The sequence below is a fragment of the Pseudophryne corroboree genome, chromosome 11, assembly GCF_028390025.1.
Source record: "Pseudophryne corroboree isolate aPseCor3 chromosome 11, aPseCor3.hap2, whole genome shotgun sequence".
Lineage (NCBI taxonomy): Eukaryota > Metazoa > Chordata > Amphibia > Anura > Myobatrachidae > Pseudophryne > Pseudophryne corroboree.
This window is the reverse complement of record NC_086454.1, coordinates 23,191,657-23,217,988: the sequence shown is the minus strand read 5'-3', so window position 1 is coordinate 23,217,988 and position 26,332 is coordinate 23,191,657. Positions and strand designations below refer to the sequence as shown.

At 43.2% G+C, this 26,332-nt stretch overlaps 1 protein-coding gene and 1 long non-coding RNA gene across 5 annotated transcripts in view; one reads left to right on the top strand and one right to left on the bottom strand.

Moving 5' to 3' along the window:
• Nucleotides 1-26,332, top strand: part of NELL1 (neural EGFL like 1) — a 1,344,875-nt gene that overhangs the window by 1,295,100 nt on the left and 23,443 nt on the right. For all 3 annotated transcript variants that reach the window (XM_063946373.1, XM_063946374.1, XM_063946375.1), the window contains 2 exons: nt 5,424-5,600; nt 23,351-23,575. In XM_063946373.1, coding sequence (XP_063802443.1) covers nt 5,424-5,600; nt 23,351-23,575 — 402 coding nt within the window. The remainder of the gene's footprint in view (nt 1-5,423; nt 5,601-23,350; nt 23,576-26,332) is intronic.
• Nucleotides 20,767-26,332, bottom strand: part of LOC134970359 (uncharacterized) — a 193,176-nt gene continuing 187,610 nt past the window's right edge. For both annotated transcript variants that reach the window (XR_010189765.1, XR_010189766.1), the window contains exon 3: nt 20,767-20,799. This is a non-coding gene — a long non-coding RNA (uncharacterized LOC134970359). The remainder of the gene's footprint in view (nt 20,800-26,332) is intronic.

Here is a 26,332-nt window from a genome sequence, read left to right as displayed (position 1 = left end):
ACAATATGCTAGGTATGTATAACGTAATCACCAAAGTATTAGGGTTAGGGATCCCGACAGTCGGCAAATTGCTTGCCTCCCGTTTCCTTTATGTCGGTTTGACAGCTTCAATGTCCATAAAGAATAATTCCAGATCTAAACGATAACATAAGAAAAGTAAAAAACGCTAACCAGCAGCATTTCCCCAGCCGTAACATTAATGCCTGTGTATTTATTTATTAGCAGTTTCTTATATAGCGCAGCATATTCCGTTGCGCTCAGGGCTGCCATCAGAAATTAGGCATTTTATTATATTTATATTTTATATAAAAGAAAATTTCTATGTCCCCAGAGTTTTGCCCCCAGCACCTTATTATGCCCCACACAGTATTGCCCCAGTACCTGCACACCGGGGAGCTGCTTGTTGTCAGGGGTTTTGCTCCCCCATCCCTGCAGCCGCTGGAGCCGCAGCAGACGGTCCGGAAGCCTGCTTCAAGTAAAACTATAGAAAATGGCCCATCCAAAAAGGCCTTCGCCTCGAAGTAGACAGTTATTAAAGATACTAGAGCCTCCTCTAGTATCTTTAATAACTGTCTCCTCAGAGGCGGCGGCCATCTTGAGAGGGACATTTTTTTAATAGCCTGCACTGAAGCCGGGCAAACAACGGCGGCGGCAGGAGGACAGACGACGGACAGAGGATGGATGGTGGCGAGCGGGCAGCGGCATGAGTGGTCCGGGCCCTCCCCTCACTGATAGAGAGGCCGGGCCCGGGACAGCTGTGCCCACAGCACCCCCCTGATGGCGGGCCTGGTTACGCTTTACAATTAGAACAACCATAATAGAACAAAACTGGGTAAAAAGAGACATAGAGGTAGGAAGGCCCTGCTCGCAAGCTTACACTCTATAGGGAAATAGGCATAGATACACAAGGATAGATGCTACCTGTCACATAATGGTCCACCAGATTGCTAGGTTCTCAATGGTTTGTATGATATGATCACCCCGCAATGTTGGCCAAGTGTGAGGAGGGTGTGAGAGTAAAGACATGTATGTATACTGTACAGAGAGGATGTAATTGAATAGGGAAGCATTGAAGGTTATGTGGGTGGGTCTGGAATTTGATAGGCTTGTCTGAAGAGATGAGTTTTCAGGGAACATTTAAAGGTTTGGAGACTAGAGGAGAGTCTTATTGTGTGTGGGAGGGCATTCCACAGAGTGGCTGAAGCCTGGATAAAGTCCTGTAATTTTGAGTGTGAACAAGTAATGCGTGTGGATGAGAGACGTAGATCTTGTGCAGAGCGGAGAGGTCGGGTTGGGAGATATTTTGAGATGAGTGAAGAGATGTATGTTGGTGCAGTTTGGTTAATAGCCTTGTATGTCAGTAAAAGTATTTTATATTTAATACAGTAGAATACTGGTAACCAGTGGAGGGACTGACAGAGTGGATCTGCAGACGATGAATGTCTAGCGAGGAAGATTTGCCTCGCAGCTGCATTCAGAATGGATTGTAGTGGTGAGAGCCTATGTTTGGGGAAGACAAGTCAGGAGACTATTACAATAATCAATGCGGGAGATGATGAGAGCATGGATTAGAGTTTTTGCTGTGTCTTGTGTAAGATAAGGTCATATTTTGGATATGTTTCTTAGATGTATGTAACATGATTTAGAGACAGATTGAATGTTGGGAACAAAGGACAGTTCAGAGTCAGGGATGACACCTAGGCAGCGAGCTTGTGGGGTAGGGATGATTGCTGAGTTATCAACAGTGATAAAGATATGAGGTTGGGAACTACTATTGGCCGGTGGAAATATAATTAATTCTGTTTTGGAAATATTAAGTTTGAGGTGGTGAGATGTCATCCAAGATGAAATGACAGAGAGGCATTCAGTGACCCGGCCCAATACAGATAGAGACAAATCAGGGGAGGATAGGTAGATTTGAGTATCATCCGCGTACAGATGATACGGAAATCCGAAAGAGCTGATTAGTTTCCCAAGAGATGAGGTATAGATAGAGAAAAGCAGAGGACCTAAGACTGAGCCTTGCGGTACTCCAACTGATAGAGGTAGCGAAGAGGAGATGGAATCAGAGAAACGAACACTGAAGGAGCGATTAGATAGGTAGGATAGGAACCAAGAAAGGGCTGTGTCCTGAAGACCTAGGGATTGTAGTGTTTGTATGAGAAGAGGGTGGTCAACAGTGTCAAAAGCAGCAGGGAGATCAAGGAGGATAAGTAGTGACTAATGGCCTTTAGATTTAGCAGTGACCAAATCATTCACTACCTTAGTCAGTGCTGTCTCTGTGGAGTGTTGGGCACGAAATCCTGACTGAAGTGGGTCCAATAAGCTGTGTGAGGTAAGAAAGTGTGTGAAGCGAGTGTAGGCAAGTCTCTCAAGTAGCTTGGAGGGGCCATGGGAGCTGAGAGATGGGATGGTAATTTGAGAGTTAGGGTCAGACTTTTTTTTCAGAATGGGAGTAATCACTGCATGCTTGTACAGAGAAGGAAAGATACCAGTAGACAGGGAGAGATTACCGATTTTAGTTAAGGTTTCGATGAGCACAGGAGACAGAGTGTTACTAATTTGTGAGGGTATAGAATCAAAAGGAGATGTAGTAGAGTAGGCAGATGAGAAGAGTGCAGATACTTCATCTTCATTTGCAGAATCAAATGAAGAGAAGGTGTTAGAGGGTTCTGGTAGAGAACTGAGCAGGTCACTGGCTGAGGAAGGTCATACCATTTCATTTCGGATTTTATCAATCTTGTCCTTGAAATAGGAAGCAAGATCTTGCGCACTGATAGTGGCTGGTGGGTTGGGTGAGGGAGGGATAAGAAGTGATTTACATTTATTAAACAGTTGCTTGGGGTTAGAGGCTTGAGCAGAGATGAGAGATTGGAAATATGTCTGTTTTGCAGTGTCCAGAGCATTACGATAAGAGTGGTAAATGGCCTTATATGTGAGAAAGTCACTTGAACTACGAGCTTGACGCCACTGGCGTTCTACTTTACGTGAGCGTTTTTGTAGATGTCTTGTGTATTTAGAGTGCCATGGTTGACATCTAAGTCTATGTGGAGTGTGATGGGTAGCTGGAGCCACTTCATCAAGTGGTGTTTCTAGAGTCTGGTTCAGGTGTGATACAGCAGTCTCAGGAGAGGTGAATGTAGAAATTGGTGAGAGCAGTGGTTGCAGAGAGGTAGATAGTTTTTGAAAATTAATAGCGTTAATATTTCTGCAGGTTAGAGGAGGCTTGGTAGACTTCAGGGATGATGAGTTTGAAGTAATGGAGGAGAGCATGCAGGTGATAAGGTTGTGATCTGAGAGAGGGAAAGGAATATTATACCCCTTTCAGATCATGCCGGGTCCCACCTGGGAATTGGAAATGGGTCCTTCCCAGGTGGGACCTGGCATTGGACCTTTCACATTGGCTTCCCTGACCAGGCAATATGCCGGGTTGGGTTGCATTGGGGGGACAGGGACCGTGGCGTCATTCAGGGGCGGAGGCAGCGCTGGGGATGACATCATCTCTGTGCCGCCTATCCCTATACAGGGGCCTTGGTCGCATCGCATCGGCAACCCGTTCACACTACACTTGACCTGGTATTTAACCCGGGAATAACACTGCTTTATTCCCAGGTTGAATTACCAGGTCAGGGAATCAGGAATTCGCCATGGCCCCTTTCACACCTCACAGTAACCTGTGTCGAACCAGCAATATACCAGGTTGATAGTGGGTTATTTTTGTGTGAAAGAGGTATTAGTGAGTTCAGAAACAGGGCATTGTCTGGTGAATACAAGATCAAGGCAGTGGCTCTCCTAATGAGTAGGGGAGTCAGTCCATTGGGAGAGGCCAAGAGAGGAGGTTAGAGAGAGACGTTTGGAGGCATGGGGAGATTTTGGACTGTCAATAGCGATATTGAAATTACCCATAATGATGGTGGAGATGTCAGAGGATAAAAAGTGAGAGAGCCAAGCAGAAAAATCTTCCAGTAACTTTTTGGGTTGCCCAGGTGGGCGATAGCTAGCTGCAGTATGCAGAGAGAAAATTCTAATAGAATGTACTTCAAATGATGTAAATGTGAGTGAGGGAACAGGTGGTAAAACTGTGTGTGTGTGTGTGTGAAATTTGAACAGTAATATTCCAACCCCATCTCCTTTACTGTTACCAGGCTGGGGGGGGGGGGGGGGGGGGGGGCGGGGGTGAAGTGGAGGCTACCATGTGACAGTACTGCAGGGGTGGACGTGCCTGATTGTGTGAGCCATGTTTCTGTTATAGCTAGAATATGGAGGGGTTTTTTTATGAAAAGGTCATGGATAGATGTTAATTTGTTGCAAACAGAGCGTGCATTCCATAAAGCAGATTTTAGTGACTTGGAGGGAGATCGGAGACGTGTGATGTTTATAAGGTTTGTTGGATTTATATTCCGTTGTGAATCAGCTGAATGTGAGTGTGGTATGTGGATGGGACCTGGATTTGGGGATATGTCACCAGCTAGTAGAAGCAGCAGAAGAGAGAGATAGGTATAGTTGGGGGAGGTGTGTGACAGTTTCTTATGGTGACAGGTTGAGGATGTTATAGTTAGTTTACATAGCTATGTTAAAAGCTCATGAGTGTTAATAAGAGGGGAGTGGATTAATGAGGCTGCAATGTGTACAGAGCGATACATAACAGGAATAGTGGAGGATGTTACCACTTTATAGAGGATACCATTAAGTGCTATTAGAAAAACAGTTTGTGGTACATGGTGTTTTTAAAATAAAATTATAGATAGGTAAGTGCATAAGGAATATGTGCATTTAATAGCAGTGTATTATTTTGCTACAACACCTGTACAAACTCCTGTCATGACCTTCTACAGACGTGAAACTGTAACACGCAATCATGCCGACACCCCCCAAGGATGGCTATCGATGGTCTTACACCATGTACATGGCGGGACTAGCATTCACCATCGGGAATCAGACAATGATGTTTGCCATTGGTGGCCTCCCATCGATGTTCATCAGAATATCTGATGGTTGCTAACCATTAATGCTCGATTCTAACTTGTACTACTCCCACAATCCTGTAGCTCCCATGAAGGGTTCAGTGGTTAAGCACCAGTGATCCTCTCCCATGAACTTCATGTGCTTTGTGCATGAAATGATCCTGTCCTGATAACACAGAGAGAAGAAATGCCAGACCATCGAAGCCTTAAGTTCTTCTTTAAAGCTTACAATAAAATCTTTCGTGCCTGGGATAGGAGACAAGTATGTCTTGTGTAAGTTCCCTCAAATTTTGCCCCTTGGGTAGGTCTCTGTGGCATTGTTAAACGTGAATGCACTTAACTACTGAGCCAGTTCTGTTGTGGCAAGGAATAAACCTCTGTCTCCCGCTTGTAGCAGAACTCTCTCATATTCTGGCATTTCTCTCTATGATTTCATTACTATTTCCTTTGCTTCAACAGGACGGGAGGATATTTTGTCGTAGGACAGCCTGTGACTGCGGGAACCCGAGCGTGGATCTATTCTGCTGCCCGGAGTGCGACACCAGAGTCACCAGCCAATGTCTGGATCAACATGGCCGTAAACTTTACCACAGTGGTGACAAATGGATCTACAGCTGCCAACAGTGTCGCTGCCTGGTAAGATAACATTGCAAGGATTATACGGCACGTCCGTCGTGTGATGTCTGTGCACTGTACCAATATTCAGCCTATCTCTTCATTATGGCTCTCACCAGTTCCTGCTGAGGTGGATTACTGAATATTGGTGAGCACCACAAAATGGCCGTGTGTAGGTGACCTAGTTTTGTATACTGTAGGTGCACCTGTGGCGAGAGCCATTTCCTGGGCTGAACCAATATTGCTAGCCTGAGTGAGACCTCTGTGGTTTCTAGTGTACAGACAGGCTGCATTCCTGTGTACACTCTGTATGCAGGCGTGCACTAACTGGTCCCCGACTGTCCGTCGTTACCTCATCGGAGGATAATACGTGGCAACTTGAGTATTTACCATGACAGAATTGCTGTCAGTTGTCTCTTCCCACAGCTTTGTGAGAGAGAAAGAGGATGATAAACTTGGGGGTATATTCAATTAGGGTCGGATCCATTCTGACATGCATTTGTCGGAATGGATTCGACAACCTATATTCAATCTCATCTCAATTCGACTTTTAAAAAGTCGAATGGAGATGAGGGACCCAGAGGAGGAGAGGGGGGGGGGGGGGGGAGCCGCGGGCAGACGGAGGAGAGCAGTGTTACAGTAGCGCTGCAGGAGGATGTCTCACAGCCGCCAGACCTCACGGTAGTGTCCACCCAGCTCCAGCAAGCGTGACCTCACTTGCTAAAGCTGGGTGGACGCTGCCGTGAGCGGCGCGGCTGTGACACATCCTCCTGCAGCGCTGTGCTGTAGCGATTCTCTCCCCTGTATGCCCGCAGCTGTCCCCCGTCTCCCCCCCTCTCCTCCTCTGGGTCCCACATCTTAGTCCAAATTTTTTTTATGTCTGACTGAGATGGTCGGAAGCGGGGGCCAAATCCGGTCGAATTTGGCCCCGTTTCATTCAAAAGTATGTGAATCGCCAGCTATACCGACGATTCACGTACTATTCGACAAGTCGAATTCCACGACTTGTCGAATAAAAACTGATGGGATTGAATAGTTAGAATCACTATTCGACCTTAAAAAGTCGAAAACTGACGACTTTTCGACAGACGGCAGTTTTCGACCCTAATTGAATATACCCCACGGTGCTTTGATATTGAATACTCCCCCAATCAAGAGAGATTCATTTAGTGTTGTAGTGGAGAACGTAGTAGGCATGCCCTGCTTAGGAAGTGGCTAGTGAACGTCAGATTTGTGCGGTGGTGAGTGAGAAATACACAGCGCCTAACACTGCGCTAAAGTGCCATCAATAAAGAATATTGCTCATCTGTAAATCCGCCTGGTCCCGGTGTCACATGACTCCAACTGGGCCAAACTAAAATGTGTATCTAAAAAGTAGGAAAAAAAAGGGGAGAGAATAATCACAACATTGTGTGGATTCCTTAAGACCATATATCTGGCAAACAGACTCATTAATATAAGGTGATATATGGGTTTAAGCAGGAACTTACTGTCCCAATATTTTATACCCAATACAGGAGAACCTAATTAAAACAAGATGTGACATGGATCACATACACCGAGTAACGTTCAACACTGCAGGTTTATTTTCCTCAGCTCCTATCCTTGCAATATTGTATATACTGCATAGATTTTTTTCTCCATGGGATTCATGAGACACTCAGGAACAGACGGATTTAAAGATCAGCAATATTCTGTATGGATTGCACTTTTGCACAGCATTTTGCATGTTTAGCACTATTAGGTGCCGTTTATTTCTCACTTTCCACTTGATGCATATCTAGAGCATCTGTATACAAATGAAGAGTCGCCGGCACTCCATAGCTTCCACTTGTTACCTGTCCCCACCTGGGTAAACACGTTTCAATTTATACAAAAAAAAGGAACAAGGATGGGAGCGCTGCTGGTATCACTTAAGGACAGACCTTAATCATTAGTGTAATTGATACTTATTAGCAGTGTAGATGAAATAGTAGTCTTTAATTTACCACATAAACCAAACCAAAAAACACAACAATAATGATGAATGAATAATAAAATATTCCTGAGGTGGAATATCAGGAGGAAATATTTTATCAGATTCCCCTAAGACAAAAAGTCCTTTGGAGCTCTAATAATATTGCACAATACTCCTGCTCAGTATCATAGTTTCCTGAGATAATCCAGATAGTCAGTTATGTGCTGGCCAGAAGAAACATTGTTTCATTTTTGCACATGAAAGTATGGTTGTAGAAAATGTAGCACTTTTTGATAAAGTTCATCCACACATATCTCTATGTAGCAATGTGAAACCAGCTAGAAACAATGTCCTTTTGTTAAGTGTTTGAAGAAAGGGGGAAATTCCTTAATCACACAGTCTCTCTATAGAGAGTTACCTGGGCCCCACGGTACTGCTGTTAAGCCTCTTGAATAACTCCTACTGGGCCTGCCAGCGTTTTACAACATGGGAGGAGGATGAAAAAGTCAGTGAGTTTTCCGTGGTCCCGTTCTCTTCACTGACGTCAGTGCTGTGTGTAATGGTGTGCACAGCGGCACTCCGTTGACCTCTTGTTACGCGTTTCTCCGCCTGATTACTCGGCGGCTTCCTCAGACATCTTCAGAGCTGCAAATGATGTTCTTTTGTAGCGGCCGCAGCCTGGTGTTTCCAGCGCCGCCTTTCCATGACTACTTCCGCTCTTTGCGGTTCAAGCCTCATTTTCCTTCCTTAACCTTTTTTACCCTTACAGGGATTACGGTGGCCATCTTTATGGTTTGTTAACGAAGCCTCTTTATACTTAGGATGGCTGGAGCAGCCGTTCTCCTCCGTCATATATTCCATACCTCATATTCATAATTACCTAGTCCGATTCACAATCAATTAAAAAAAAAAAATAATAATAATAATAATAATAATAATAGAAAAATAATGAAAAATAAAATAAACACTGCTAATATTATACTAAATTCAATACATAAAATATACACAATCATATAAAATCCAGGCGTAAATTAGATTGAATTAAATTACATCCAATTCTATACATAAATTCATTATATAATTCACTGCCACGCTTAATTGATTTTATATTGAATTACTATCATATTTATATTTATATAAATTTAATATTACATTTCTCCACCAGTTCTTACTCTGTTTGTCTAATTAGTGTCCCTACAAGCAATAATATAACATGCATAAACAATATTACAAAGAATATATATTTTTAATAATGGGTACTGCTTATTCTCAACTTGTTGACTCCTTAGATCCATGTATAATTCAGTACCCAATTAATCTAGAGCCTCAATTCTTCTCATTGTTTGTACCTACAGAGGATGCTTTTCAAATGATGATATTGCAACTTATTTTTCTATCATTTGAATACCTATAAATGTAAGTATAAATATAGATATAACATATAATCCATAGAGAAAAATGAGAAAAGATCAGAAAAGATCATAAAATGTATATGTGTTTTACAACATGCTGGGTTTGGATGTTCCTCTTGAAACCATGCCACAACCTATTCTAACATAAATTAGATGTACTGATGGATGATGACCTATATACCAAAGTGCCCACCCAGTGGATGACTAACTCTCCCTAAGAGACTATTGCATGGCCTTCCCTACCCATTCTCCCTTAAATCCCTATGATGTTGAGTAGTCTATAGCTGATTCAACTCAATGGTATAATTTAATCCAAAGGGGGTCATGGTCCTAAGACAAAAAGTTTATTGAAATGATCCCCCCCTCTGGGTGTTGCTCCCACTTGTTCGATGGCTCTGATGTTAATGTTTGCCATATTCCCACCCTGACATTCTGTAATATGTGTCAAAGTCAGAAAAATATCCCCATGCACGTTGCCATATTTGCACCGCACACTGGTCCGTGCTGCGCATGCGTGGGCTCTCCCGTGAAGGCGCATACCCGCAATAGCGTGCACTCGCAGGCGCGGTATGCGTATTTACGGTAGAGTTTATGTAGTCGTAGCGTGCGACTCATTCGTTACATATTTTCACAATTAATGTAGTTTATAGATCATGATCCCTTTGATAGTTTCTGAAAGTTTGGTTAATATAGAAGGTCCCTGTTTAAAGTAATCCCTCTTTGTATTGTACGAAGGGTCTAACAGGAATCATACAGCAGTGTTTGGTACCCATCGGAAGAGTATTTAATTAGCAATATTCCGGTGTTGGTTTGGAGCGTATTAATCGCTCGTGCGAGTAGTTATGGACATAAGAAGTTTATGTCCATTTCTATTATTTACTCATACTCAGGTATGCGGCGGGAAACCTAGTTTCCCACCCACCTGAGCTGTTGGAAATCGTCACAGCCCACCTGTATGAATCAACCTATGACCTTTTGTTGTGATACAGGGTCGAATTCCTTCATCCAATGGACAATGGGATTGTAGGGACTATGAGATTGCATTGTGTGTGGGGCATAAATAGGCAGGCCGACCACATCCAGCTCTCACTCTTCAACGGTTCTCATTGCTGAAAATCGGGTGCTGGATGTCCAGGCGCATGCGATCGTTTACCCTTGTGCGTAAGTTTCTCTCCGTAATCATTGTCTTTCTGTGAGCCAATTTCTCTCATCTCTCTCTCTCTCTCTCTCTCTTTCCCTTCTCTTTCTCTCGTATTTCCCATAGACTAGTATTGTATTGTATTAGATAGTATTGTATTTTGGTTAGGAAGTCTCTGTTATATTGTAGTGTATCATTTGTACTGTTATCCCCTTTTACAAGTATATTAGATATAATACAGTTAATAGGCTCTGGACCCTAAACCAGTATCTGTGTATTTCCTATAGTGTTAAGTGTTCACTTGAGCGTCGGTGACGCTCAAGCAGCTTTGTAGTTAGTCAGGTTACACAAGGTTGCACTTACACCCTGTATTCACATTAAGGTATTCCGTGTATTTCATTGGTATAAGGTTTAGACATAAAGGTATAGCGTTGTGAGCGTCTGCGCCGCTGGTGATCTCCTCGTGGTCTCGAGCGTCCGCTACGCCATAGCGAATCATTACTCTAGTCATAGCCAATAACGTGTCCTGTGATCACTGGGCCGTGAGCGAACGTGACGCTTGAGCGTCTCGCCTACGGCTGAGCGATCGTTACGCAACTAGCGTACCATTACGGTACTTCTTAAGTAAACAGCGTACAGTGTTCTTAGACTTCATAAAGGGTTGTTTATACGACAAGGGAATTTAGCATTGTCAATTGGGGACTCGTCCTATCCTTCTCATATCTGCACTAGGTAGATCAGCAGACATTATCCCCCCAGCAAAGGGTGGGAGGTTGTCTCGCAGTGCTGACGGGATAAGCGTCTGCTTCGCTTAGATAAAGAGTGCTGAAGGAATCCGGGAACCGGAAGTAAGAACAAAACGCTTGTGTCTTTTAAAACTGTTTTATTTCTCTTCTGTCTTGCGTATACACGCACGCATACATTTATCTGCATTTCTTTTTCAAATTTCGTATATCACTATTCCTGTTTGCCAAGTTTTATAGTTGATAGAAAGTGCTAAAAGAGATTTGCTGTTATTTCATAGTAGAGGTAATAGTTAAAGTATAGACCAACACACGGCTTGTCTGGGAGATAAGGCAGTCAGTGTGGTGTGCGGTAGATGATCAGGGATCATCTACATTGATAAAGGTAGAAATTGTGTTACGGTGGATCTTTGTTTTGCGTACACGTGTCCCTAACAAAAGACTTGCGTACGCAATCCAAACGGCAGACGCACGCAGCGTACATTACGCAACGTAGCGTCTGGTTACGCCAACGTAGCTCAAGTCACGAAAAGTTGAATTAGCGCAAAGCGATAATTAGCGCAAAGGCGATAAGTAACGCACAGCGGTAAATAACGCGACGCGGTAAATAACGCAAATCTATTTTTGGAAAAATCTGAAATTTAGTTTAACAGATCCTGCTCCTAATTGGTAACACAGTTGGACTGAAGACAATTTCTGCGCAGAAATAGATATAGAAACAAAGTGTACATGTGTTGAGTGAGTGTGTTTTTATCACATAAGTTTATATAACTTAGAGGTTGAACCAAAAGGAAAGTCGGGTACTCGTCAAGGGACACACGCGTAAGTGATATACGGTGGCTAGGGAGGCATCCTTGGTTAAATAATATTTGAGCATTAGAGTATAGCGGACCATAAGGTAACAGACCAGGAGGTCATAAGGTAACAGACCAGGAGGTCATTAACAGACGGTAACAGACCAGGAGGTCATAAGGTAACAGGTAAAATAGACAAAGAGGTCCGCTATAAAGGTACAAGAGGCACAACGCCTGGGGTGTTGGTGCAGAACCCATATAGGCCATAAGCTCTTGCTGAAGGAATCGCGGCCGGAAACATCGATTCCATTGATCTTTCAGTACATGACAAGTAGTGCTTATGTACTGAACGATTGGACCGCACGTAATTGTGTGCAGTAGTTAGTAATCTGACCTAATACCATTAGAGTAAAGTGGTCACAAACGCTATCTGTACATTCTGACGTGATTTGTGTAATTTTTTATTTTTAAAGGGAAGTTCGCTGGTCACTCAGGAACTATCTAACAACCCCACCTTTACTGGAAAGAGTAAGTGTCCTTCGGGTAACCCTCATATGTTCCAGTAAACAGAAGGTTCACAGGGGCCCTGGGTTGGGTACAGCAGCTCTGGTTACAGTTATTGCAGTACTGGCCAACGTGGGCGAGAAGTAAGTGGGGTACTTGGTAAACCGCCACCGCCGGCCTGCCCAGGACATCTTGGTTTGTTTGTAAGGGTTCGCTGAAAACCTTGATATAAAGATCCAAGGAGGAATAAGCAACACCTGCAGAATTATGGGGGCCAGTTGTTCAGGTAGGGGGCGATCAACCTCGGTTCGGGTTGATTCAGAGAACCGACCCGTTGGGTCGGCAAGGTACATCATGTGTGAAAAATACGGAAGTCACACAAAAGCTTTATGTGATGAATGGGAGAGAATGACTGTACAAGACAGGGACAAAGTCCCAAGAATAGGTAGCTTCAGTCCAGAAGTGTTACAAAATTTAAGGAGGAGGATATGTCTCATTGAACCAACAAAGAGACGAAGTAAACATTATGATTATGTGCAGTTAGGGCAACAGGAAGGTGAATTACAAAGAGATTCAATTGACTTTTCTGAATCTTATCTTGAGAGGAGAGACATGGCATCGGGGAGGATTATGGTTGCGGAGAAAAGCACAAGGTTGAACAATAAAAACGCTCTTAGCAACTGTAGTATAGATTATAAGAATAAGTGTAATAACTGTAACAATGATTATTGTAATACTGTTGAATGTACAACTATTAACCTATGCAAGTTGCACCCCATGTCAAACTTCCCTCAGGAATACAAACAAGAAAGTGAGCCCAGAATGATGTCAGCACCTCTTCCAGCAACCATCACAAAAGCCATCCAGGTGGACGCGACCAAATTGGTAAAGGCAATAATCGAACCCCCTAACGGAGGGTCAGGTGAGGTCGTGTCCACAGGTACGTACAATGTTTTATATCACGCACAAACAAATGTACCCCATATTGTAAGACCAAAACAAGGTGATGTGATTGAGTTTAGTCCTGTCAGGGTGATCACAGTCCCCAATGGGAAGACTGATGATCAGGGAACCATTCCCGTCAAGGACAGTGCAATGCGCCATCCCTGGTCCCGGACAGAATTGAGATCAATCATATCTGATTACCCAGATCCTAGGAAAGATCTAACTGTATGATCAAAGATTCACAGAAGGTATATCAACTCCCTAGACAACGACATAATCATGGTATCCAAGGAATCAGGTAGGTACAGGGAAAGCGGTTGATGGTGATGAGCATCCAAGCGTTTGAGGAGGCATCAAATCAGCCAAGACCCCAGTTCACTGACACTTGGAGAAAGCCAAGGATCTGTTACCATTGTAGAAGAGAAGGGCATTATGCTAGCAACTGTAATAACCCACATAAAGTTAGACCCCCTAGACCAAGAAATGAGCAAAATTACAATACACACCATTATAATCAGGGATCACATAGGCAGGAAAGGTGATTATTAGGAATGGAGGCAAGCCTGAGGTAACGGTTAATGAAGTGGGAGGTCATTCACTGAAGACACAGGAATGACCAGGTGAAAAGTTGTAAATGTATTTGTGAAAAAAAAATGTTTTTTTTTCTCTCTCTCTCTATTCCCATCTTTGACGATTAGTGGTAAGAATTCACACATTGCATATCCACTTGGTCCTTGCAGAAGTCTACCAAACCCCAGCATGACCTATCCGCCACAATGTATTTCTGGCCAGATACAGACAGTGGAATATGGAGGTGCTGGTGGGGAGGGACTGCTCAAGGAAACCATTAGACACATAGATATGACAGCCTAATAAGTCTGACAATGTTTTCCTAATGCTGAACAATGTTTTCTTAATGTTGACAATGTTTAAAAATGCTTTGTTTCTCTTTTCTTATTGATGGTTATTGTCGAGTTAGGTAATGTATATATGCACATGAATTGTTCTCTATCTCTGTTGTTTCCTTTTGTGTTTTCTCTCTCTTCTCACTCATGTTTCCATGGTTTAAAGATGGTATGTCACCCCTCAGTTGGACCAATGGTAATGCCAGATTTTTGCTCCTTACAGAAAGATCGTCGGTTGGGAAGGAATATTGCATCACCAGAATGTTCGTTTGGAAGACCGAGAGACAGCACCTTTGAGAAGACAGCAGAACAAGAAGAACAACAAGACGAGAGAACTTATTATCGTAACAAGTTCTCTCCCCCCCCTCAAACTGTTTTCTTATACCCCCTTTACAAATTTCTTCTTTTCTCCTCCTGTAAGATGGACTTGCCCCAAGAGACTGCAATATGGATTTTCCCGTTAACCAGGATGTTGACCAGAGCAGTCTGTTTCGGTGAGAGTACCAGTGAGGTCGAGAAAGGATCCAGAAAGGTTCTAATGACTGAGACGGAGGTGTAAATTTCCAATAGCAACCCAATCACCAAGCAAAGGCGAGTACCGGGCACGATCTAACAACCATGTTATCTGTAAACATTTTCTTTGAAGGATTGTTAGCTCAAAAAGAAAATTGTATCTGTAGGCTCTGTGATAATCTGGTTGAAGATGGATGCATAAAGAAATGCCAATCCAGTTCTAATATCCATATGGACCGGCATCCATTGAGTGACTATCACTCTTTAGTGGGTAATGTGTTAAACAAAACAGATTGTTGGGTATGCTCTCAAGTACCTCAGGGTCATAGCAAATCAGGGCTAGCACCATTTCCTTTAACGTTAGGGGAGGTACTTGAGCTAAGTGGTGGGAGACCGGTGGACCGGAGATTTAACATCTCCAGCCCTCCTAGTTTGAAGCTCCACCAATACCATGTGGATAGGTCCCTCTTATGTTTTAATATCTCCAACCCCCGTAAGCCGGGAAATTGGGAAGTGTCATGGAGCAACCTTACCATGACCTTTTCACACAGAGCAGATAGAATGCCTACAGATACAGAGCTTGTACGCCACATAGCCAGTAGAGGAAAATCTTTCCGGTATCGATATACCTTAGGAAATAGGATTACTAGAGTTGGAGAGGTATCACCAGGATACTGTGCACATATCGTACAAACTGATACGTGCATTAAGCAGATGGAAGAATTAGGGTCAGGAGATTTCACCTGGAAGGTTTGTAACATGGTCATGTCCTTCTCCGTCCCATATGTTCTCCCCGATGACGCATATTTCATATGCGGGAGAAAGGCGTACAAGTGGCTTGCCCCAAACTCTGAAGGATTGTGTTATATTGGAAAAGTATTGCCTGAAGTGATGACTGTTACACATGACAAAATGAAGGACATACACCGTGGTGCCCAAGCTCCTTATACTCACACTCATTACGAGCACCGAGTTAAAAGACAACTGTCAGAAAGGTTAGAGCATCCGGCCTCTGATCTTATCCATGAATCCACCGGGATTCAGGTCCTGGTAGCGTTAGATTTCACTCGCACCGCTCGAGGAGTGATGAATTATAGATACATTTCCGCACTCGCCAATTTGTTAGATAATATCACTGAAATGTATGATGACACGTTTAGATACACTGGAAGAGAACTTCAAGCTTACAAAACAGAACTAGTTCAGCATAGGATGGTTCTTAATTATCTTACAGCAGTAACAGGCGGATATTGTGTTACATTGGCAACACAGTACGGCATAAAGTGTTGCACGTATATCACAAATAGCACCGAGGATCCGGTAGAAGTCATAGACCAAAAGATGGACGACATTCTCCAATTGAAGTGGGAATTTCGCCGAAAACACAATCTCACCCTTGCTGCTGTAGGTAATGAGCTGACTGGTTGGGTGTCATGGTTGAACCCGCGAAATTGGTTCTCCGGTTTAGGAGACTGGGCTCAAGGAGTCATAATGGATGTTGGAAAGTTTCTACTATGTATCTTGGGTGTCGTTATATCGATTGGATTGATATTTAGATGCGGGCAGGCTTTAATGAGGTGCAAACAAAGTACAAAAGTGATGAGCGTGAGGAAACTGTAATTAACCTGGATTTGATTTATGACCCAATAATAGAAACCAGAATGTGATGAAAATGCGATTATACGGTCCGTTTCTTTCACCTGTTTTTCTGCTTTTCTCCAAGATACAAAGACCCCCTTGGACGAGGAAGTTGACGAGACGCTATACAGACAACAGACAAGCACCAAAGAAGGATTTTGACCACTTGAGAAATGGACACTTGATGAACTTTGCCATGGATCCCCAGTTTCCCTAGTACTTTTAAACTCACGCTAGCCCAACATTTTTTTGTAAATCCGATGGCTCTGACAAAGCTATTTGCTCATGCCCAAGGAGCAATACAGCGCAAAGAAGACGACTCTCAACAGATACCGAACACAACTTCGACGACAGATGTACATTTCCCTGACATAGAATATCATTGCATTTTCCATAAGTGTTCTTTATCTTCATCTCTACAACCCTCAGGTAATGACACACATAGACGATAGGGAATACAGGCACAGATATCAGCAACCACATACCTCCCCCATTCATGTATCATCAACTAAAATGTGCTCCCCATTTTGTTCAAAATCCGAAAAGAGCTCGGTAAAGTTTGACAGCCCATCCACAGACCTGTACCACAGGATAAGAAGGAATTCAAATGTATACTTCGCAATACCTCGAAGCTTGATTTACAACACGTACGGCACGATGATACATGACCCTCCAAACATGGACTCATACACACATGCTTCTGCTATCACACTAGGTCATACCCTCTTCACACCTACTCCTCTCTCCTCCCTCACCCAACCATGGAAATGAATTAACCCCTGACATATATTTTTCTCCTTTTGAAATGTTTTAGAAGGTGGCAGTTATTATTGACTGCCAAAGGGTGGACTGTCAAAGTCAGAAAAATATCCCCATGCACGTTGCCATATTTGCACCGCACACTGGTCCGTGCTGCGCATGCGTGGGCTCTCCCGTGAAGGCGCATACCCGCAATAGCGTGCACTCGCAGGCGCGGTATGCGTATTTACGGTAGAGTTTATGTAGTCGTAGCGTGCGACTCATTCGTTACATATTTTCACAATTAATGTAGTTTATAGATCATGATCCCTTTGATAGTTTCTGAAAGTTTGGTTAATATAGAAGGTCCCTGTTTAAAGTAATCCCTCTTTGTATTGTACGAAGGGTCTAACAGGAATCATACAGCAGTGTTTGGTACCCATCGGAAGAGTATTTAATTAGCAATATTCCGGTGTTGGTTTGGAGCGTATTAATCGCTCGTGCGAGTAGTTATGGACATAAGAAGTTTATGTCCATTTCTATTATTTACTCATACTCAGGTATGCGGCGGGAAACCTAGTTTCCCACCCACCTGAGCTGTTGGAAATCGTCACAGCCCACCTGTATGAATCAACCTATGACCTTTTGTTGTGATACAGGGTCGAATTCCTTCATCCAATGGACAATGGGATTGTAGGGACTATGAGATTGCATTGTGTGTGGGGCATAAATAGGCAGGCCGACCACATCCAGCTCTCACTCTTCAACGGTTCTCATTGCTGAAAATCGGGTGCTGGATGTCCAGGCGCATGCGATCGTTTACCCTTGTGCGTAAGTTTCTCTCCGTAATCATTGTCTTTCTGTGAGCCAATTTCTCTCATCTCTCTCTCTCTCTCTCTCTCTCTTTCCCTTCTCTTTCTCTCGTATTTCCCATAGACTAGTATTGTATTGTATTAGATAGTATTGTATTTTGGTTAGGAAGTCTCTGTTATATTGTAGTGTATCATTTGTACTGTTATCCCCTTTTACAAGTATATTAGATATAATACAGTTAATAGGCTCTGGACCCTAAACCAGTATCTGTGTATTTCCTATAGTGTTAAGTGTTCACTTGAGCGTCGGTGACGCTCAAGCAGCTTTGTAGTTAGTCAGGTTACACAAGGTTGCACTTACACCCTGTATTCACATTAAGGTATTCCGTGTATTTCATTGGTATAAGGTTTAGACATAAAGGTATAGCGTTGTGAGCGTCTGCGCCGCTGGTGATCTCCTCGTGGTCTCGAGCGTCCGCTACGCCATAGCGAATCATTACTCTAGTCATAGCCAATAACGTGTCCTGTGATCACTGGGCCGTGAGCGAACGTGACGCTTGAGCGTCTCGCCTACGGCTGAGCGATCGTTACGCAACTAGCGTACCATTACGGTACTTCTTAAGTAAACAGCGTACAGTGTTCTTAGACTTCATAAAGGGTTGTTTATACGACAAGGGAATGTTTATACGACAAGGGAATTTAGCATTGTCATATGTCTATACAGAGTGTTGGTTCTTAGTTTCTTTTCAATATTTCTTTTATGCTCCATGAACCTACAATTGAGGGTACGGATTGTCCTCCCTACATACTGTATCCCACATCCACAGTGTAATAAATACACTATGAATGTGGATCTACAGTTGATGAACTGTTGTATGGTGTGCTCTTCCTTCGTTACAAATGATATAAACACAATACTTTTCTTTTCAGAATATCTACATGTATTACAATACATTCTCCCACATTTATGGAACCCCTTAGGTTTCTGGGGTAACCATGTCTTGCACTCTTGATTATTACTCCTTTTAAACGTGCTAGAGGTTAATTTCAATTTTAGATTTTCTGATTTTCTAAATATGACATTATCGGACAATTTCATTGTGCTATTAAGTATATCATCCAACTGGAGTAAAGGAAAATTAATTTTGATAATTTTCTTAATATATCTATGACTTGTGTTATATTTCGTTATAAATGATACAGTTCTATCTATACTCTCAGTTTGTACTGCTTTTTGTGTTCTCTGTTGTTTACCCATTCCCTCTAGAATGTCATCCCTCTGTATACTGTTTATCTCTGTCAGGGCTTTTTGTAAAACCTGGTCCGGATAACCCAGTTCGACAAACGCTTGATATAAATCTCCCGACTGTTTGGAAAATAACTAATTCGAAGAGCAATTCTGTTTGATCCGAAGGAACTGGCCCTTTGGTATATTGTCCCTCCATGCCTTGAGGTGACAACTTCTATAATTCAAAAAGCGGTTCTGGTCTACCTTCTTCACGAAGGTTTCCGTTTTGATGGTCTCATTGACCTTGGCAGTAAGTGCAATATCGAGGAAAGTGGTCTCACAATCACTGATGGTACTGGTGATTTTTATCCCAAACTCATTCCTATTTAACTCATTAACAAAAGATTGTGCAGAATGGAGGTCCCCTTCCCAAATAAAGAACAAATCGTCAATGTATCTACCATAGAGGACCAGGCTCGCACCAAGCCCGCCACCCCAAATGTGCCGCTACTCAAAGCGGCCCATGAAGAGATTGGCATAGCTCGGCGCGAACCTGGTCCCCATGGCAGTGCCCCTGGTTTGTAAGTAAAATTGACTGTCAAATGAAAAATAGTTGTGATGCAAAATAAATCTAATAGACTGGATAATGAATTCTTTAATCTCTTCGGTTATAGTGTGGTCTTCTTTCAAATAGTGACCCACTGATCTGATCCCTATTTCGTGGTCTATATTAGAGTACAGAGACTCAACATCACACGTTATAAATTTATATTCCTGCTCCCATTTAATGGCTTTGACTAAATTTAGAAAGTGGGTAGTGTCTTTTATGTCCGATTGTAAATTTTTTTACATACTTCTGTAAATTACTATCCACAAATAATGATAAATTATTAGTTAAAGAACCCACCCCTGAGATGATGGGTCTCCCAGGGGGGGCTTCCATGGACTTATGAATTTTTGGTAAAAAATAATAAGTGGGAATAATGGGGTATAAAGTATAAAGGAAATTGTGAGTATCCCTCGATATTGTACCCACTGCCTCTGCCTCCCTCAGCATACATCCTAGTTTTTTTTGGAAGACATTAGTTGGATTACAGGGTAATTTCTTATAGAACCTTTGATTCTCCAATTGTCTATTAGACTCTTCCAGATAGTACGTGGTGTCCATGATTACAGCTCCTCCCCCTTTATCAGCTTGTTTAATCGTTATGGTCTTATCCTTAAAGAGTTCCTTTAGAGCATTTCTTTCACCTTTCCTGAGGTTATCCCTCATGGGTGCATGTTCACATTTGTTGCCCATTTCCCTAAAACCTTCTAGGGTAGCTTAGTAGAAGCTCTCAATAAAGGGACCCCTATATTGCAGGGGGTAGAACTCTGATTTGGGTTACAGAATGTCAGAATGGGAATATGGCAAACATTAACATCAGAGCCATCGAACAAGTGGGAGCAACACCCAGAGGGGGGGATCGTTTCAATAAACTGTAAAAGAGAAGCCTATTGGATTTTTTTGTCTGAGGACCATGACCCCCTTTGGATTAAATGATACCATTGAGTTGAATCAACTATAGACTACTCAACATCATAGGGATTTAAGGGAGAATGGGTAGGGAAGGCCATGGAATAGTCTCTTAGGGAGAGTTAGTCATCCACTGGGTGGGCACTTTGGTATATAGGTCATCATCCATCAGTACATCTAATTTATGTTAGAATAGGTTGTGGCATGGTTTCAAGAGGAACATCCAAACCCAGCATGTTGTAAAACACATATACATTTTATGATCTTTTCTCATTTTTCTCTATGGATTATATGTTATATCTATATTTATACTTATTTTTCTATCCTATGAATACCTATAAATGTAAGTTGCAATATCATCATTTGAAAAGCATCCTCTGTAGGTACAAACAATGAGAAGAATTGAGGCTCTAGATTAATTGGGTACTGAATTCAGGGCCGGTTCAAGGGCGCTCTGCGCCCCGGGCAGGAAAGGGGCGTGGCCTAATACAGGGGGCGTGGTCAGTTATGCCCCCTGTACATTGCTAGCGCCGCTTGAATGCTGAGCGGTGCGCGATTACGTCATCGCGCACCGCACAGCAAAAGGTCCTCTCCACGAATGGAAACTAGACGCTATGCGTCTAGTTCCCTTCGTGGAGAGGACCTTTGCTGTGCGGTGCGCGATGACGTCATCGCGCACCGCTCAGCAAAGTTACTCTCCACGAAGGGAAACTAGACGCATAGCGTCTAGTTCCCTTCACAGGAGGCGGACGGGGACGGCAGCGGGTAGCGGAGGCGGACACAGCGGGCAGCAGTGGCGGATCTTGCCACGGTGCAGCGCCCTCCGGATGGCGCCAGCGCCCTCCGGAAGGCGGCGCCCCGGGCAAAAGTCCTGCTTGCCCGTGGCAAGATCCGCTACTGACTGAATTATACATGGATCTAAGGAGTCAACAAGTTGAGAATAAGCAGTACCCATTATTAAAAATATATATTCTTTGTAATATTGTTTATGCATGTTATATTATTGCTTGTAGGGACACTAATTGGACAAACAGAGTAAGAACTGGTGGAGAAATGTAATATTAAATTTATATAAATATGATAGTTATACAATTCAATATAAAATCAATTAAGCGTGGCAGTGAATTATATAATGAATTTATGTATAGAATTGGATGTAATTTAATTCAATCTAATTTACGCCTGGATTTTATATGATTGTGTATATTTTATGTATTGAATTTAGTATAATATTAGCGGTGTTTATTTTATTTTTCATTATTTTTCTATTATTTTTTTTTTTTAATTGATTGTGAATCGGACTAGGTAATTATGAATATGAGGTATGGAATATATGACGGAGGAGAACGGCTGCTAATCCAGCCATCCTAAGTATAAAGAGGCTTCGTTAACAAACCATAAAGATGGCCACCGTAATCCCTGTAAGGGTAAAAAAGGTTAAGGAAGGCAAATGAGGCTTGAACCGCAAAGAGCAGAAGTAGTCATGGAAAGGCGGCACTGGAAACACCGGGCTGCGGCCGCTACAAAAGAACATCCTTTGCAGCTCTGCAGATGTCTGAGGAAGCCGCCGAGTAATTAGGCGGAGAAACGCGTAACAAGAGGTCAACGGAGTGCCGCTGTGCACACCATTACACACAGCACTGACGTCAGTGAAGAGAACGGTACCACGGAAAACTCACAGACTTTTTCATCCTCCTCCCATGTTGTAAAATGCTGGCAGGTCCAGTAGGAGTTATTCAAGAGGCTTAACAGCAGTACCGTGGGACCCAGGTAACTCTCTATAGAGAGACTGTGATTAAGGAATTTCCCCCTTTCTTCAAACACTTAACAAAAGGACATTGGGGGTAATTCCAAGTTGATCGCAGCAGGAAATTGTTTTTTAGCAATTGGGCAAAACCATGTGCACTGCAGGGGGGGCAGATATAACATTTGCAGAGAAAGTTAGATTTGGGTGTGGTGTGTTCAATCTGCAATCTAATTTGCAGTGTAAAAATAAAGCAGCCAGTATTGACCCTGCACAGAAATAAAATAACCCACCCAAATCTAACTATCTCTGCAAATGTTATATCTGCCACACCTGCAGTGAACATGGTTTTGCCCAATTGCTAACTTTCTTGCTGCTGTGATCAACTCAGAATTACCCCCATTGTTTCTAGCTGGTTTCACATTGCTACATAGAGATATGTGTGGATGAACTTTATCAAAAAGTGCTACATTTTCTACAACCATACTTTCATGTGCAAAAATGAAACAATGTTTTTCTTCTGGCCAGCACATAACTGACTATCTGGATTATCTCAGGAAACTATGATACTGAGCAGGAGTATTGTGCAATATTATTAGAGCTCCAAAGGACTTTTTGTCTTAGGGGAATCTGATAGAATATTTCCTCCTGATATTCCACCTCAGGAATATTTTATTATTCATTCATCATTATTGTTGTGTTTTTTGGTTTGTTTTATGTTGTAAATTAAAGACTACTATTTTATCTACACTGCTAATGAGTATCAATTACACTAATGATTAAGGTCTGTCCTTAAGTGATACCAGCAGCGCTCCCATCCTTGTTCCTTTTTTTTGTATATATTTCAATTTAGGGGGGCGCAAATCACCCCCATTTTGGGTAGCAGCAGCGGTATTACTTTTGAGACATCCCTAAGAAGGGAAATAAATAGGAGGTATTTCTCCACCAGGAAGTCAGCGCAAAACCTTTTTTTTTTTTTTTTTTTTTTTTTTTTAACGTTTCACTTTACAAGTAAAGCGGGACTCACAAAGAATCACACTGCAAACTGTGTCTCCGGTTCACCTGAGCAGGTGTGTAGGCAGAAGGTTCCCCTCACCATCTACACGTGTCATGCTTCTATATAGGATTGTTATTGCCGCAGCCTGATGAAGTGTTTAATGGTATTTATAACTGTATCTGTACAGGCCGGGGAGGTGGACTGCTGGCCGCTGGGCTGCCCGGCGATAAGCTGCGAGTACACAGCCATCTCGGAGGGTGACTGCTGCCCGCACTGCGTGGATGACCCCTGTCTAGCAGATAACATCGCGTACGACATCAGGAAAACCTGTCTGGACAGTCACGGAATCACACGACTCGCCGGCTCTGCGTGGACGATGCCCGGATCTCCGTGTACAACCTGCAAATGCAAGGTGCGTACCCCCTTCCGCAGATCAATGTGGCAGACACAGGCAGGTGTGTTGTGATTGTGCCTACAGTGATGCCCGTCATCTGCTGCCACACTTACTATGCAGAAGGGGTCAGTATAACCAAGCATAGGCCAGGTAATATGGGCGAGCGTCTGGATTCTGCAAATGTGGCAACAGAATATTCCAGTACAGGTGTAGCTATGGGGTGGTGGGTTCTGATACAAGGAACGCGGGAGAATGAGACTCTTCGTGACATCTGTACACCAATAAATCCAACATAACAATGCATCAAACACAAGAGCCAACTGCAGTGGTCACAGTGGCCTTAACCTCCATTCCTGTGGCTGTCATGGTTCCATGCCTCCATTACCCATGTATGCCCTCCAGTGCCTCCCAGCTATGGTATGTGCCACTCTGGCCCCACCCTATACACGCCACTGTAACATCTCCGCACTGTGATTGGTTACCAGTGCAGGCTGCTTCCTATTGGCTACTTTAACTGCAGTCACATACCAGTCATCGGCCCCTCCTCTTCCCCATACACTGCTCTCCCACATCGCAGACCGCGCGCCCTAATCACCTGCTGCTTCCATTCGGACAGGAGATAGAAGACAATTTAAATTCCGCAAGACTATGGAGTTTTCACCTTTAAACCGGAAATATTCTGGTTCTAGCCTCCAAAATTGGTAAAATGCCTCGTGCCTCAGTCACGCCATTACATCCCAGTGATCCGATCGGCTGTGTATAGTTTCAGCCCAGAATACACTCTAAGAGCATGAATGTTGGCAGATCTGCAGCGTGATGTAGTGACAGCAACACGAGTTGTCACAGCGGTCGCAGTCTGTCCTCCGTACATATTATCAGGACGCCCAGTGGGATGAAACAAGCGGCTCTGGAAACTTTACGCAGATCCATGTTCGTGTTTGTGTGATACATTTAATTTATTTCCTTTGCTGGAATCTCCACACTATAAAAATTGATTGGGTGGCGACCAGCTGGGAAGCCGCTGGTTACAGCGTGGAAATGACTGTCGGTTCCAGTGTTAAAGGAACAGACGGCTCAATAATCCGCACGTTTTGTCCCCGAACGGCTACAGATAAAACATTGACATGATTTCTTTATTCTTTGCAGACGAGTGAAAGTCAAGATTTGATGATTTAAAAACAGATTGCCTGCAGCCACGGCAACTTATTTGTAGCTGACGGCAGAACATTGTGTTTGTCAACGGAATAACATTCCCAGCTCTTTATGGTGTCTGCATACATACAGCTCTTTGTAATAAGGGACAGTACTGGATTATACCCTCTGTCCATTTCTTCTTATCAAAAGACCAGTAAATTACATTTGAAACAATTATTTTTTTTTCCTGTTAAACAAATGGAGCCCCGTCCCCGATCCTCTGTGGTCCAGCTGGTCAAGAGACTCACTAGCTGGGCGGAGAAACTACTCTTACCACTGCCAGGGAGCGTAGCGAAGTATCACTCGACTGCTCCGCCATATTTTATTTGCAGCGCCCATAGAAAATCTATCGTTATTCTGACATAATAATTAGCAGCTTGTTACAAGTGACAGGGCCGTTGCTGCAAGATATAGAAAATACCGATTGCTAACAAAATATCTTGGCAAACATTGTTTTATTTTGCCCAGCCTAACATCAGATTGTACCCAATATAAGAATAGTTTTTTACGCAGCTATACAGTAACCTATCCCGTACAGTCCCCACTTTATTTAAGATGGAAAAAAAAAAAAACTAGAAGAAGAAAAGAACCAATGTAAATTCCTGTTGATATGTTTGGGTGTAATACATAAAATTCCTTAATGCAGCAGTTTATCAATTAAAATACCACAGTAGCAGCTGCGCAATAGTCAGCTTCCTAGGAATATGGGGGATAACTGCGCAATATTCAGCTTCCTAGGAATATGGGGGATAACTGCGCAATATTCAGCTTCCTAGGAATATGGGAGATAACTGCGCAATGAACAGCTGCCTAGGAATATGGAGGATAACTGCGCAATGTTCAGCTGCCTAGGAAGATGGGGGATAACTGCGCAATGTTCAGCTGCCTAGGAATATGGGAGATAACTGCGCAATGTTCAGCTGCCTAGAAATATGGGGGATAACTGCGCAATATTCAGCTTCCTAGGAATATGGGGGATAACTGCGCAATATTCAGCTTCCTAGGAATATGGGGAATAACTGCGCAATGTTCAGCTGCCTAGGAATATGGGGATAACTGCGCAATGTTCAGCTGCCTAGGAATATGGGGGATAACTGCGCAATGTTCAGCTGCCTAGGAATATGGGAGATAACTGCGCAATGTTCGGCTGCCTAGGAATATGGAGGATAACTGCGCAATGTTCAGCTGCCTAGGAAGATGGGGGATAACTGCGCAATGTTCAGCTGCCTAGGAATATGGGAGATAACTGCGCAATGTTCAGCTGCCTAGGAATATGGGGGATAACTGCGCAATAGTCAGCTGCCTAGGAATATGGGGGATAACTGCGCAATGTTCAGCTGCCTAGGAATATGGGGGATAACTGCGCAATATTCAGCTGCCTAGGAATACGGGGGGATAACTGCGCAATATTCAGCTGCCTAGGAATACGGGGGGATAACTGCGCAATATTCAGCTGCCTAGGAATACGGGGGAATAACTGCGCAATATTCAGCTGCCCTAGGAATACGGGGGGACAACTGCGCAATATTCAGCTGCCTAGGAATACGGGGGGATAACTGCGCAATATTCAGCTGCCTAGGA